This window comes from Pocillopora damicornis, chromosome 6 (genome assembly GCF_964200805.1).
Source record: "Pocillopora damicornis chromosome 6, jaPocDami1.2, whole genome shotgun sequence".
Classification (NCBI taxonomy): domain Eukaryota; kingdom Metazoa; phylum Cnidaria; class Anthozoa; order Scleractinia; family Pocilloporidae; genus Pocillopora; species Pocillopora damicornis.
Genome location: NC_142675.1, coordinates 14,347,064 through 14,359,968, shown reverse-complemented (window position 1 = coordinate 14,359,968; position 12,905 = coordinate 14,347,064). Strand labels below are relative to the sequence as shown.

At 38.5% G+C, this 12,905-nt stretch overlaps 1 protein-coding gene across 1 annotated transcript in view; it reads left to right on the top strand.

The window, feature by feature from the left end:
- Positions 1 to 11,202, top strand: part of LOC113665702 (uncharacterized) — a 29,929-nt gene extending 18,727 nt beyond the window's left edge. Inside the window, exons 12-24 of the mRNA XM_089208645.1 lie at positions 602 to 859; positions 2,097 to 2,210; positions 2,331 to 2,349; positions 2,955 to 2,985; positions 3,479 to 5,276; positions 5,379 to 5,489; positions 5,615 to 5,805; positions 6,331 to 6,453; positions 7,924 to 7,994; positions 8,769 to 8,809; positions 9,950 to 10,046; positions 10,171 to 10,270; positions 10,687 to 11,202. Of these exons, the coding sequence (XP_089064771.1) occupies positions 602 to 859; positions 2,097 to 2,210; positions 2,331 to 2,349; positions 2,955 to 2,985; positions 3,479 to 5,276; positions 5,379 to 5,489; positions 5,615 to 5,805; positions 6,331 to 6,453; positions 7,924 to 7,994; positions 8,769 to 8,809; positions 9,950 to 10,046; positions 10,171 to 10,270; positions 10,687 to 10,752 (3,020 nt within the window). The 3' untranslated portion in view covers positions 10,753 to 11,202. The remainder of the gene's footprint in view (positions 1 to 601; positions 860 to 2,096; positions 2,211 to 2,330; positions 2,350 to 2,954; positions 2,986 to 3,478; positions 5,277 to 5,378; positions 5,490 to 5,614; positions 5,806 to 6,330; positions 6,454 to 7,923; positions 7,995 to 8,768; positions 8,810 to 9,949; positions 10,047 to 10,170; positions 10,271 to 10,686) is intronic.
- Positions 11,203 to 12,905: the final 1,703 nt, after the last annotated feature.

Genomic DNA, 12,905 nt, shown 5'->3' with positions numbered 1-12,905 from the left:
CTCTTCAACTTCCAACATGTTGCAATGCATTTCCGTATAAGGTGAATCGGAATATGAGCTGATAACCGCAGTTGTGTGAACCAATCAGAACACAGTCAGTCAAATTCGAAAATTTCATAATAACAAATATTAATTATTTGCACTTTGATAGAAGTCTTGAAAATATGGCTTCGGGCAAAATCTCCAGGTCCGAAGTTATTTTGTATACGGACCTATGAAAAACTAAATTTTTGGAGGAGGAATATTTGAATTCAATTTTGGGCACGTTAACAGCCCGGCATATGATGGACTTCCATCATAAATTTCGTTGTCATTTTCATGTAAAGAAACTATGGGGCTATAAAACTAGAAATGAAAAAAAACCGACATGTTATAGATAGTTAAGTCTATTTAATTAAAGAAATATCACTTTAAAAAATACAAATACAATCAGGGCAGATATAATTTTATTCTTCAATAATTGCTCGCACAGTTTGCTTAAAGGCTAGAGAATGTAATTATTTTCATATCCTTAAAGGCCTTTGATATCGAGGTTCACCACGCCGTGTAATATCCACCTTCACTGAGAGGGTAATTCTTCATTCACCTGTTCTGTTTCTAGATGCACCATCAGCCACCCAGGCAAGCACCATTATTAAATTGGAGTTAGGAGAAGATAGGTCTATTGGTTGTCCTGTAAGTATTGGAAACCTCCCAGCTGATATCACATGGTACAAAGGAAATGATACCAACGGCAGAAAAATGACTAACTGCTCAACTCTTGAGGTTAGGAATGTTGCTTCAAGTGACGAAGGATGGTATACTTGTTTTGCAAAAAATGAATTGGGAAATGCAACCGTACGGTTTTTGCTACTTGTTGGTAAGTCAAATAGATTTAAGTATGATTACTGATAAATCTAAGCTACTTTTTGAATCTGAGGCCGACGTCAGCCAGCAATATTGTCAGCAAAGCCGTTGGCAAAGTACAAGGCTTCAGCAAATTCTACTGCTATTTATTTTTTTAATGGCATGTTACAGCTCTCTTTCCTCCGACATACTATTCAGCAGAAGGAAAGAGAACAGAGGGTTTAGGAGGGTTTATTTTCAACCCTGTAAGAGGGACTAATGCGTGTTAATCTGAAGAAGTTTTGAGAAAGCTAAAATGCTATAACGCCTGTTATTCTACTGGGGAAAATAATTTTCATACGTATACATGCATACATCCATAATTGTATTAAACATTCGTCAAGTCACATTGTTTAAAACTTGACATTAAATAGTCCATGACCATCGATTCCTTGGAAACAAGTTGACTTAATTTTCCCTTTGATTCTTGCGCTTCTCTGTTTAACACTTGGAAATAAGTGCTCTTCTTGGATTTCTCAGACAATTTTGCATCACTATTGTTATTACACTTTTATGTGGCTTTTAATGGTTATACTAGTCCTTGAAAATTATCGCGTAATGCAGGACCACCTTAAAACTGTTTCTGCGATCGGAGCATCCTGCTGAAATATTGCATTTATCATCAAGGGGTTCGTAATAATAATGATAGATTACAATCAAGAACGGTTACTACATCATCCCAAACAACTCCCACTGGTAATTGCTTTTCTTTTTTATACGCTGAAAACTAGAGATCGTATTTCGATGTTACGAACTGAAGCAAGTAAAACATTAAGAGGTTAACAAACTTGCTCTGTCACAGACGGTCGGGGACTACCCTGTAAACGTTAGACTGTAGACCTCTGACAAGTCATTTCTCAGGTTAGGTACCGTAGTCGAGGCAATCGTTTGCAAAGTTTCATGTCAACATCGGTTTTTGTGCCAAAATTTCAAACCTTTCTTACTTTATTTTACCTTTCCACATTGTCGACCTGGTTTTCTCTTAAAGTTTTAGAGGAAATAGTTAAGAAAAAACGTTACGTTATTTGTTTGCCTTTTTCCTTCACGGGACTCCAAGAAAACTGTTTTGCCTTGGTATTAAGACAGTCATAGTGAGCATTCTTTCGTTCACGTGCCTAAGCCATGTCATTAGATCAGTATTTTAGCCAGGATCAGGGTAAAACATTGCTCAATTGTTGTTTCATTAAGCCTCATGAAACCAATCAATTTAGGTCCTGAAGAATGCAAGTGCTCAAGTAACGATGTCATGTTAAGAGCGTTTATTGGTATTCCTGCCTTCATAATCCTTCTTCTGGTAATTTACATAATCCGGCTACACAGGAGGGGTGAGTAACAATTTCATTACTTATGTTAGAGCGGTGGGACAGCATCCGTCATGAAGTAAGACAAATCTTTTTTACCTCTATCCAAAGAATTCTGATTTTTTACCTTTTTTTCCTCCTTAGGCACTGTAGAGAAACAAAGGTAAGAATTTGCTCTCACGTGGGATGGTTTTGAGATCGTTCTTCAGATATGGTATCATCCTAAAATAAAATGAAAAAACTGATGAAATTCATTTCCTAAATATTTGCATGTTAGAGCCAAAATGGCTGCCGTGAACTTTGAGTTCTCGAGAATTTTTACTTCGTTCTTTTTTTAAATAGTCTTTCATTACCTGAGCATTTATTCAAGAATGCTTGGATTGACCTCAAGTCTATCTTGCCATATCATAATACTGTTTACCATGATTTTGGGCGAAATCATGGCCCTTCAATTGCCTAAATACGCCGAAGTCTTGGATTTAACTTCAAATGCCTCGTCGAAGATTATAAATTAATTTATTCTTATTAAAACCTACTTTTCAAGCGAGCTTATGACTAAGTTAATCAGTTATCAGTGACTTGGAAGTTCTTAGGTTTTTATTTGTAAATTCGCATCAGTGCTAGTTATCCTTACCTTAGCTTCATAATTTGTCATGCGCATATGAACATACTTGTATGGAAAGTGCGCAATGTAAGTTCTATATTCATTATTAGTATTACTATTTAAAATGTTCATTATTATTGTGATCTTATTTTTCTTAATTGTAGGTCTTACGAAGAAAAAAGAAGTGTTTACGACGTAAGTTACAGCTAAGGCATTAAGGTTATATCGGTGCGAGGAGAAAGTTCGTGATCTTACTTTTAATGTACTACATTTACAAGACATTGGAAATTTTTGAACGAAGAGAAAAAGGATTTTCCCAAAAAGCAGAAGGAATGCATTTAAAATGGGTGGTAGATACCATGTGATAAATAACCCATAACCGGTTATGAACTCTGTCGTGGATGTTCTCGGTTGTTTTATTAGATTTATCTAAAGGTCTGCTTTCGGTGGAGATTTGCTTTTCAAATAAATCTTCAAATAATTCCATAAATCTCGATCAATCCGCTGATCATGATTCTTTTCAATGGTGGAGAGCATACTTTTTATTGATTTTAGTCATGACAAAGGAAGAAAATAACATAAGTCCGATGAAAATGCGTGAGCTGTTGTTGCCTAGTATAACCTGTTGTTGACTTCATTGTTACAAACCCATTTTCCAAACGGTTGAACGGGTACATTGATTTAATAGAAAGTGGTGACGCTACAAGAAATCGAACCAAGTCGGCGCCATTCAAGCACAGTCATGCAGCCTTCTCCGGAAGACATGGATCTCAAAGACCCCAAGAAAGATAATAGAAAAGTACAAAGTACAAGTCCAGGTCACGCGCCTCTTCATCCAGCAAACTGCTCATGGGAAGGAATCGAACCAAGTCAGCGCCATTCAAGTACAGTCATTCAGCCTTCTCCGGAAGACATGGATCTCAAAGACCCCAAGAAAGATAATAGAAAAGGACAAAGTACAAGTCCAGGTCACGCGCCTCTTCATCCAGCAAACCGCTCATGGGAAGAAATCGAACCAAGTCAGCGCCATTCGAGTGCAGTTATGCAGCCTTCTTCGGAAGACTTGGATCTCAAAGAACCCAAGAAAGATAACAGAATAGTACAAAGTACAAGTCCAGGTCACGCGCCTCTTCATCCAGCAAACCGCTCATGGGAAGAAATCGAACCAAGTCAGTGCTATTCAAGCGCAGTTACGCAGCCTTCCTCTGAGTACATGGATCTCAAAGAACCCAGGAAAGATAATGGATTTGTACAAAGTACAAATCCAGGTTACGCGCCTCTTCATCCAGCAAACCGCTCATGGGAAGAAATCGAACCCAGTCGGCGCCATTCAAGCACAGTCATGCAGCCTTCTCCGGAAGACATGGATCTCAAAGACCCCAAGAAAGATAATAGAAAAGTACAAAGTACAAGTCCAGGTCACGCGCCTCTTCATCCAGCAAACTGCTCATGGGAAGAAATCGAACCAAGTCAGCGCCATTCAAGTACCGTCATTCAGCCTTCTCCGGAAGACATGGATCTCAAAGACCCCAAGAAAGATAATAGAAAAGTACAAAGTACAAGTCCAGGTCACGCGCCTCTTCATCCAGCAAACCGCTCATGGGAAGAAATCGAACCAAGTCAGCGCCATTCGAGTGCAGTTATGCAGCCTTCTTTGGAAGACTTGGATCTCAAAGAACCCAGGAAAGATAATGGATTTGTACAAAGTACAAATCCAGGTTACGCGCCTCTTCATCCAGCAAACCGCTCATGGGAAGAAATCGAACCAAGTCGGCGCCATTCAAGCACAGTCATGCAGCCTTCTCCGGAAGACATGGATCTCAAAGACCCCAAGAAAGATAATAGAAAAGTACAAAGTACAAGTCCAGGTCACGCGCCTCTTCATCCAGCAAACTGCTCATGGGAAGAAATCGAACCAAGTCAGCGCCATTCAAGTACCGTCATTCAGCCTTCTCCGGAAGACATGGATCTCAAAGACCCCAAGAAAGATAATAGAAAAGTACAAAGTACAAGTCCAGGTCACGCGCCTTTTCATCCAGCAAACCGCTCATGGGAAGAAATCGAACCAAGTCAGCGCCATTCGAGTGCAGTTATGCAGCCTTCTTTGGAAGACTTGGATCTCAAAGAACCCAAGAAAGATAACAGAATAGTACAAAGTACAAGTCCAGGTCACGCGCCTCTTCATCCAGCAAACCGCTCATGGGAAGAAATCGAACCAAGTCAGTGCTATTCAAGCGCAGTTACGCAGCCTTCCTCTGAGTACATGGATCTCAAAGAACCCAGGAAAGATAATGGATTTGTACAAAGTACAAATCCAGGTTACGCGCCTCTTCATCCAGCAAAACACTCCTGGGAAGTTCCAAGACATAATGTTACAATCGAAAAAGTCATTGGCAAAGGTTCTTTTGGACAGGTTGCCAAGGGAACGGCAGTAGGACTTCAAGGGAGACCTGATACGACTACAGTGGCCATTAAGATGCTTAAAAGTGAGTCAAGTATTGATTTCAGAATATTTCTTACCCCTTTTTTTTTTTCCTTTTTTAGGTTTTTGTCATGCATATTATAAATATTTGCATTTAATTCTCCAGCTAACGCTGCTGAATCGGACAAGAGAGATTTGATGAAAGAACTTGAAACGATGAAGAAGCTCAAAAAACATCCTCATGTCATCAAACTTCTGGGATGTGTTACAGAATCTGGTATGTTTTGGTTGTGTAGGTTTTGTTTTACCATACGCATTTTCCTTGTAAATTTACCATCTAAGACTATCTCGTCAATATCATTTGCTTCAAGTTTAAGGAAAACGCTTTCTTTTGGTTTTCAGAGGAACCTCTGGTACTGATTGAATATGTTCCGTTTGGAGATCTGCTTGGTTACCTAAGAAAGAGCCGTGGATTAAATGACACTTACTACAAAGACCCGGATATTAAACCACAAACGAATCTGACGTCACAACATTTGATGAAGTTTTCCTGGCAAATCGCCGATGGCATGAGTTACCTGTCCTCAAAATCTGTAAGTCACAAATACGAAAGGCATAATATAATTGTAAAAATTCCTTGTGGGGCGTACCGTCATGGTAAGCTTTTCCTTCATGCATACTATTTGATATCTTAAAAATACACCTCACAGGAGCAAACATATTCTTACTGTTTGGTTTCGGGTTTGTAGGGTGCACCCTCCAATTTTCAATGCTATCACCCATGTTTTTTTGTTATTATCATCATTTTTCTATTTTCGGTTGGCGATCGTCGTGCAGCCTTGCAGATGTACCTCACTCTCGACTTATTTTGGTCTCATCGACTCCTTTAAAGTTTTCAATTGCCAAAAGTTCACTGATTATCGAAAGAAAATTTTCTCCATTTCTCTTGGAAACTGTATCAGTACTAGCACATTTAATTTATTATCACTTAGGCTTATAAGAAATACGCACGTTGTTGATTTCGCTAAATATGGCCTTTTTTCAGAACTGAACCTTTTTTCAGTTTTTTTCCTCTTTTAATCACTGATCTTCGCTTCCTTCACAATCCATTCCTTTAGATCATCCACCGAGATCTTGCAGCCCGTAATGTGTTAGTTGGAGAAAACGGAACATGTAAGGTAACAGACTTTGGAATGGCTAGAGATGTGCAACAGGAAAATATTTATGAACGAAAAACAAAGGTAATACAAAAATGGGGAGTACTCAGTTATATAACATTCAGCATAATCACCTTACGCAATAACTCTCGTGGCAGAGGTGACATTTTCATGGTTTCGATCATGGAATCTCTGGATTGGACCTGATGAGGAATTATAATAAAGTTCGGATATAACGCGCGCTGTCATTGGGTGAAAGAGAGTGCTCTATGAGAGTATAGAGCATAGAACTGAGCTAAAGCTGTCACGCCATCTGCCAAATTGTACCATGTTCGACCTTTTCCGGGACTTCTTTTTAGCTTTTTTCCGATAATTGAAAGTGAAATTTCGGAACAAGCGAGCCGGCAAGTAGTAACAGAAGAACCAAAGAAAGGTTTGTAAACATACCAGGCGCCGTTATTTACGCTATTAAAACGTGGGCAGATACGAAAATCCTCAAACGAAAAACAAAATAGACATTCCGAGTTTTAAAGATTTTCACGCTCAGTAAGATTGCAAGCTTACGTACGGTAATGAAAATCAAACACAGCCAACACTCGTATAGTATATAAAGTTCAGAGTTCAAAAACGAAACAGAAAAAAACAGAAATGATGAAAAATATAACCAGACTGGCATAATTGTTAAAATTCATACTAATCATGACGGTGTCTGAGCAAATATGATCATGCTGAAGTCCATCGCGGCTCACTTATCATGCCGATCTCCGGTCATCACAGTAAAGCAAGCCTCAGAAACTACATCGGCCGCCCTTCGAGTGAAAAAATAAGAGCTCCCTCTGATATCCTTTCCAATGTGTTGAGTGGAAAGTCACTTCAGTCACTGCAGCCGAGTTTTGCGGCGCTGTCATCCCGAGCGATCTTCATGTTCCGGTGAATTCGGCTGTCGTTCATTTAAAAAACACTCGCCTTGAACAGTTTGTTTTCTACCTTGTCATGTGAAAAAACCCGCGTGTTTTTATGAGCCATAATTCGGCTGAAGTTCACTTAACATTTCACTTCAAGATTCTGAATTAAAAATTTCAGGCAAAAGTGTTAAATTCGACCTGCCGAATTATTTTAGTTTGTAAACTATCGCAGAGTGTGAACTTTGATGGTTTTTGAACGTTGATGGTTTGACACTTTTGACAGCTTTTGTCTTGTACAGCCAATCAGATTATTTGAACCATTCTAACAGTGGTTCTGATTGGCTTATTGTAGCGTGCTCTATGAGAGTATAGAGCATGCTGACGACACTGTTCTTCGCTTTGGAAATAAAGTTTGTTTTGAACATTGAAAGTAATACATGGGGAATTTAAGGGATTCTTTATTATAAAACAAATAGAGAAGCCTTTCGGGCTAGAGCACGAAAGAAGTGTAGGGAGAAACACGAGACGTAGTCGAGTGTTTATTCCCACTTCTATTTGTTAAATAACGGATACTTATAGAGTACTATTTCAATTGTAAATGTCGTTGATTGATCGCTTACTATTTTTGTTCTGTTACCCAAATCTTTAGGGCCGTCTTCCAGTGAAGTGGACAGCTTATGAGGCGTTGCTCTATGGTGCATATACCACCAAAAGTGACGTGTAAGTATACCTGATCATAACTCTTAAAGATTGCGTCTATAAAACAAATGGTTCATGCTTAGTGTGCGTAAATAGAGGTAGGAATTGGTATGGATGTTTGTGGGAAGTTTGAAGAGCACAAGAGAAGCGTAAGAATTCCTTTAGGAGCGGCTGACAGCAATTCTTGCTTCGTGAGCGCTCCCCTGGCTTTCCAAGTGCACCCACAACTCGATATACGCACAGTTACAGGCATCGACCAATTGTTGTATGACACAACAGACACAATTTGTCCACGATATAATAATTGCGTGCTACCTGAAAACTGAAAATGATAATTACCGATCCGAATAAGAGTCCAAATGGCGCAAAGCCTCACTTGAAATCAGCAAGTTAGTTATCTTTTTCCAACCATTACCCGTATCGCGTTCGGGAATCGAAATATCGTTAACTCTAAAGCTAATTTCGTTGCCTCTAGAGTTAAATGTCCATTCAGTTTCCGAATCTCATGATATTTGGCATACTTACCTTTTCACTATATGCCTCAAATTCAATCTTTAAAACGATTAAGACCCGTGGTTAAACTGGAAGGGAAATTATAGACCTTGTACAGTGATGACTCAATAGTTACCAATAAGATGATAGAAGCCCGCACTAGGTTATAAATTTCCATTATGTAAATTTTAATACTATAAATAAGGATTAAAAACTTTGTCAAACAAAATATTTCGTCTGCCTCATAAAATGTGTATGTTTTCAACCAGCCATTTTACTCATGTTTTCTTTGCCTCCCTGCAGATGGAGTTATGGAGTTGTTCTTTACGAGATTTTCACCATAGGTAACATTTGATGTTGTATATAGAAAACGAGTACGAGGGTTTGATCGCGGTATCCAAATATTGAGAAACAAAGGAAAGCATGAGGCCGCTTCGACCGAGTGCCTTTATTTGTTTCGTGATGTTTGGATGCCACCATCAAAACCCGAAGCACGAGGTTTAGATTGCTTCTTAAACTGCCTATATTATTTACCACATAAAATCGTAACACTATTGTTACGTTCTTTTCATTGTTTGCATAATTTTGGAAATCATTATCAGCTATCATACATCTGTTTTCTGTTTGGGGTTTCTTTGGGTAATTTAAAGTGTATGCTAAGTTTATAGTAGTTTTGCTCATTTAGTTTATAGCTCCATGGTTAGTCGGAGCTTGATTATGGCAGAAAGTAATGCAGTTAGCCGTTTTCGTGTCCCAAAAAGCGGTGAAGAGGAAAGTAAACTGCTAAAGGAAAGTGTTCCTAAATCAATCACTAGTGATCTAGATATGCGTTTTTATCAAGTATCTAGATTCATGCACGTGACGCAATTCTTTTCCCTCATTGGAAGATAACCTCATGGATAATTAATTAGTTTGAGAAAGAAATTTAAGAGATTTTGTGGATTTTTTTTGCCATACACTTCTTTGAATTGAGCAATTGTGTAACCGAAGTAATTGGGCTCATACTTTTATTTAAAATATCCATACGTCATCGTTACTAAACTTGAGCAAGGAAAATACATAAAAGGGAACTCACAGTAGAGGAGAAGATTTTACGTGCATAGCTATACAGGCATTTAAAAAAACAACAAGGCTGCCTCTAAAAAGTGGACATAAACGTTGATGCACAGGAGTTAATTTATCCACAAAACTTGACAAATTACTCGACATAAAATACGTAGTATTAAGCAACGATATAAATATCAACCACAAGTACACAATAAAGCTAATAAAATTTACAAACACTCAGAGGTAATTAACACGCAAACGCAAAACACACGGGAACTCCGGTACGGCAAAAAGTTTCGCGTTTAACATTGCATTTTCTTCAGTTAGATAAACTTCCCATGCAAATTCATACTCCATCGAATGATATGGGTGGTGCTTTCAGTGATGGTCATTGTTTAAGACATTAACATGCCGATTGACTTGTTGATCTCTTTCAGGCGGTTCACCTTACCCAAGAATGGATGGAAAAAAAATTGCCAACTTACTTGGAGAGGGCTACAGAATGCCTAAACCACAACTCGTGGATAATGAATTGTAAGCTTCTATCAAGTCTTTCTCCTTCCTTACAACAGGAAATATTCTATAAACTCTTTCACATCAACTGATGTTTGGTGTTCGCAAGATGAAATAATATCGTATTCCATATAAAAAATTCTAGGTATCAGATCATGATGAGATGCTGGCAAAATGACCCGGATGAAAGACCAGCTTTCACCGAATTAAAAAAACAGCTTAAAGACATGGAAAGTCTACACAAGGTGAAAATTATGGTGGATAATTTTCTTTTACGCTGGAGTATCTTTAAATTCATAGATTGTCATTCAGATGGCCTAACTTGATATTTCCTCATCACTTCCAATTTGTGCGAAGTTTGAATTGCTTCTTCCTGTTGTTTCCTTGAAGCAAACAAAGTAAAGGTTATTATCGGTTATTATCGGTATGCGAGAAGCAAAATATAGTGTTCCAACAACAGAAAAATCTTTATAGTCATTATATAAAAGATGATAAGACTACTGCAAAATTGCACCGAGATGCCCAAAAAAATAGCGAATGATGAAGTTCTGTAATTCTAAAGAATACTTGTACCTGACAGTTCATGTGGATAACTCATGATATTACGTAAAGGGGGAGCACATTCAGTTTCATAATGTTATTGTTTTCTTTTTCTTTTTAGAGGCTGATCAACATGAGAATTTACGACAAGAGGTTGTACGTAAACGTCGAGGATTTGATAGTGTAGTTAAGTACACGTCAGTGTTTGATTGGCGAACTGTTTGAACATTTTGCCGCAACAAGCTCTATGGAATGACCATCCTCGCTTGAAAACTCTTTTGCCGGGAAAACCAAAGTTTCCTTTTTTCTGGGGAAGCTGTCGAACATTTCTTTTTGCTTTTACTTGGACCGCCAATACTGTTGATACCGAAGGCAAAGACTCAGGCACTGAAAACTGAGCACAAGTCTCATTATGCGGTTTTTTCTAAGTTGTTCTTGTACTGTCTCTACTGTTTAAAAGGTGTACAATTTGGCCGAAGAGCGCGATAGTTTCGTACTTTCCAGATACGACTACTCAATCAGCTGAGCCGATGGATCGTAATTAATTTCCTTCTGAAGACTGACCATAGCCATATTTTTCGTCTCATCTTTGTACCGTAGGTTATCCACTAAATAAAAAAATTTCAAAATATTGAAACACAACGACAACCTAAAGTGGGGCTCTGTCCTATCCCATTGCGCTTCAATACGGTTGTCAATTAGAGCAAATTCCGAAGTCTAAGGTGTTACTGACTGTGAGTTTTCAAAAGTCACGTTATTTGATGCAATTGACCTTTCGTCCCTTGAAGTTCTTTTTTCGAAACTGAATTACATCTGCATAAGTTAAAAATCTCTGCCATGTGTGGAACCCGAGTACTCCTTTGTCACCTTGTAATTTTTGTAAGTGAACGTCGCCTCGTTAGAAGGAATCTATCGAGTTGTGCCTGTTTGTTTTAAAATTTGCGCTTATTACGCGATATTAAGAAGGGGCCAGCAAGCTGATAATGCGATTCCTTATTTTTCACTTTCACGTCATACGGCAACTTTCACCTTTGCGCGTCACGGTTAAATTCATCGTTGAAGTCTACCTTTGACTTCCTTCCTGACCCTTCTCTAGAAGTCCGAGTTTATACTTCTCTATGCTCTACAAGATAAGAAGCGTAGAAGCAGTCTCTTCAAGATGAAAGAGCATTTTGTGTTTGTTACAGAAGAAGGGAAATATTTGCTTCGTTCATCAAGCCGTAACAGATAACACTCAAAAGAAAACCTCCTGCACCGTAAATAGTAAGCGGTTCGTAAATATTATTTCACGCGCATTGCAAAATATCGAAGGATGATTAACACATAACTCGCTATTTGGCGCGAAAATATGCTCCTACATTTGTCCCTGGACACTACCTGTTCCTTGATGCTCACAATTTTCCTCGAGTTTCGCTTTCAGAAAACTGTTCGTAGCTTGAAACAGATAATGTCCGCGGACAAATATCCGTGCCTATTTTCGCGCCCAATAGAGGCTATTGTCTATATATTCCCCAAGTGACATTCTCTAGTTTCAAAAGCTTATGTCCAATACGATAATTCTGCGTTTAAAATTTCATTCAATGTGACAGAGAGTTTGGAGAAGAGGAGAAATATTTCTTTGTCTATAAAGTCGTACCAGAGAACGCTGAAAAATGCGGAACATCCCACACAGTAAACGTTAAGCTGATCGTAAACATTTTGTCCCTCGCGCGGCAAAAATATAGCAAACGATAGCAAATACAGCTCAAAAATGTTTTTTCTCGGAACAGATCGTGTCTGCGGGAAAATATCTGAACATATTTTCGTGCTAAATAGGAGCAACGGCACATATGTCATAAGGCGGCGCATAGGAACAAATCAGGGACTTGAACCCCTCGAAACATGTTTAAAACAGCATAGTTATAACTAAAAGCATGATTTCGAGTGTAATTTAGTGTTAATATGCACGAGTAAATCTCACTCGCGTTTTAAAAGGCAACGAAGTTTCAAGAGCCCGTAGGGCGAGTGCGACTTTTAGTCTTTAAAAAATTACAAGTGCTTATTTACACCAAATTGCACGAGAATTGTTAGTCGTTAATAGTTTACACGAAAAAGGCATCACAGATAGTCAAGACAGACGAAATTTTGACAGTCTTGTTACAACTTTGCACTCGTTTTACAGGAAAAATGCATTCGTTTTCGGCCAATCAGAAGCGCGTAATGTTTCTAAGTATATTGTTACATGAGTTATCAGGGTCGGTAACCAGGGACAGGTTTTACCATACTGTTTCTTTTGGACTGTTATTGATGTGAACCAGTTGAACAATTTCATACAATTTATTCTCGTGGAAGGCTCTGAAG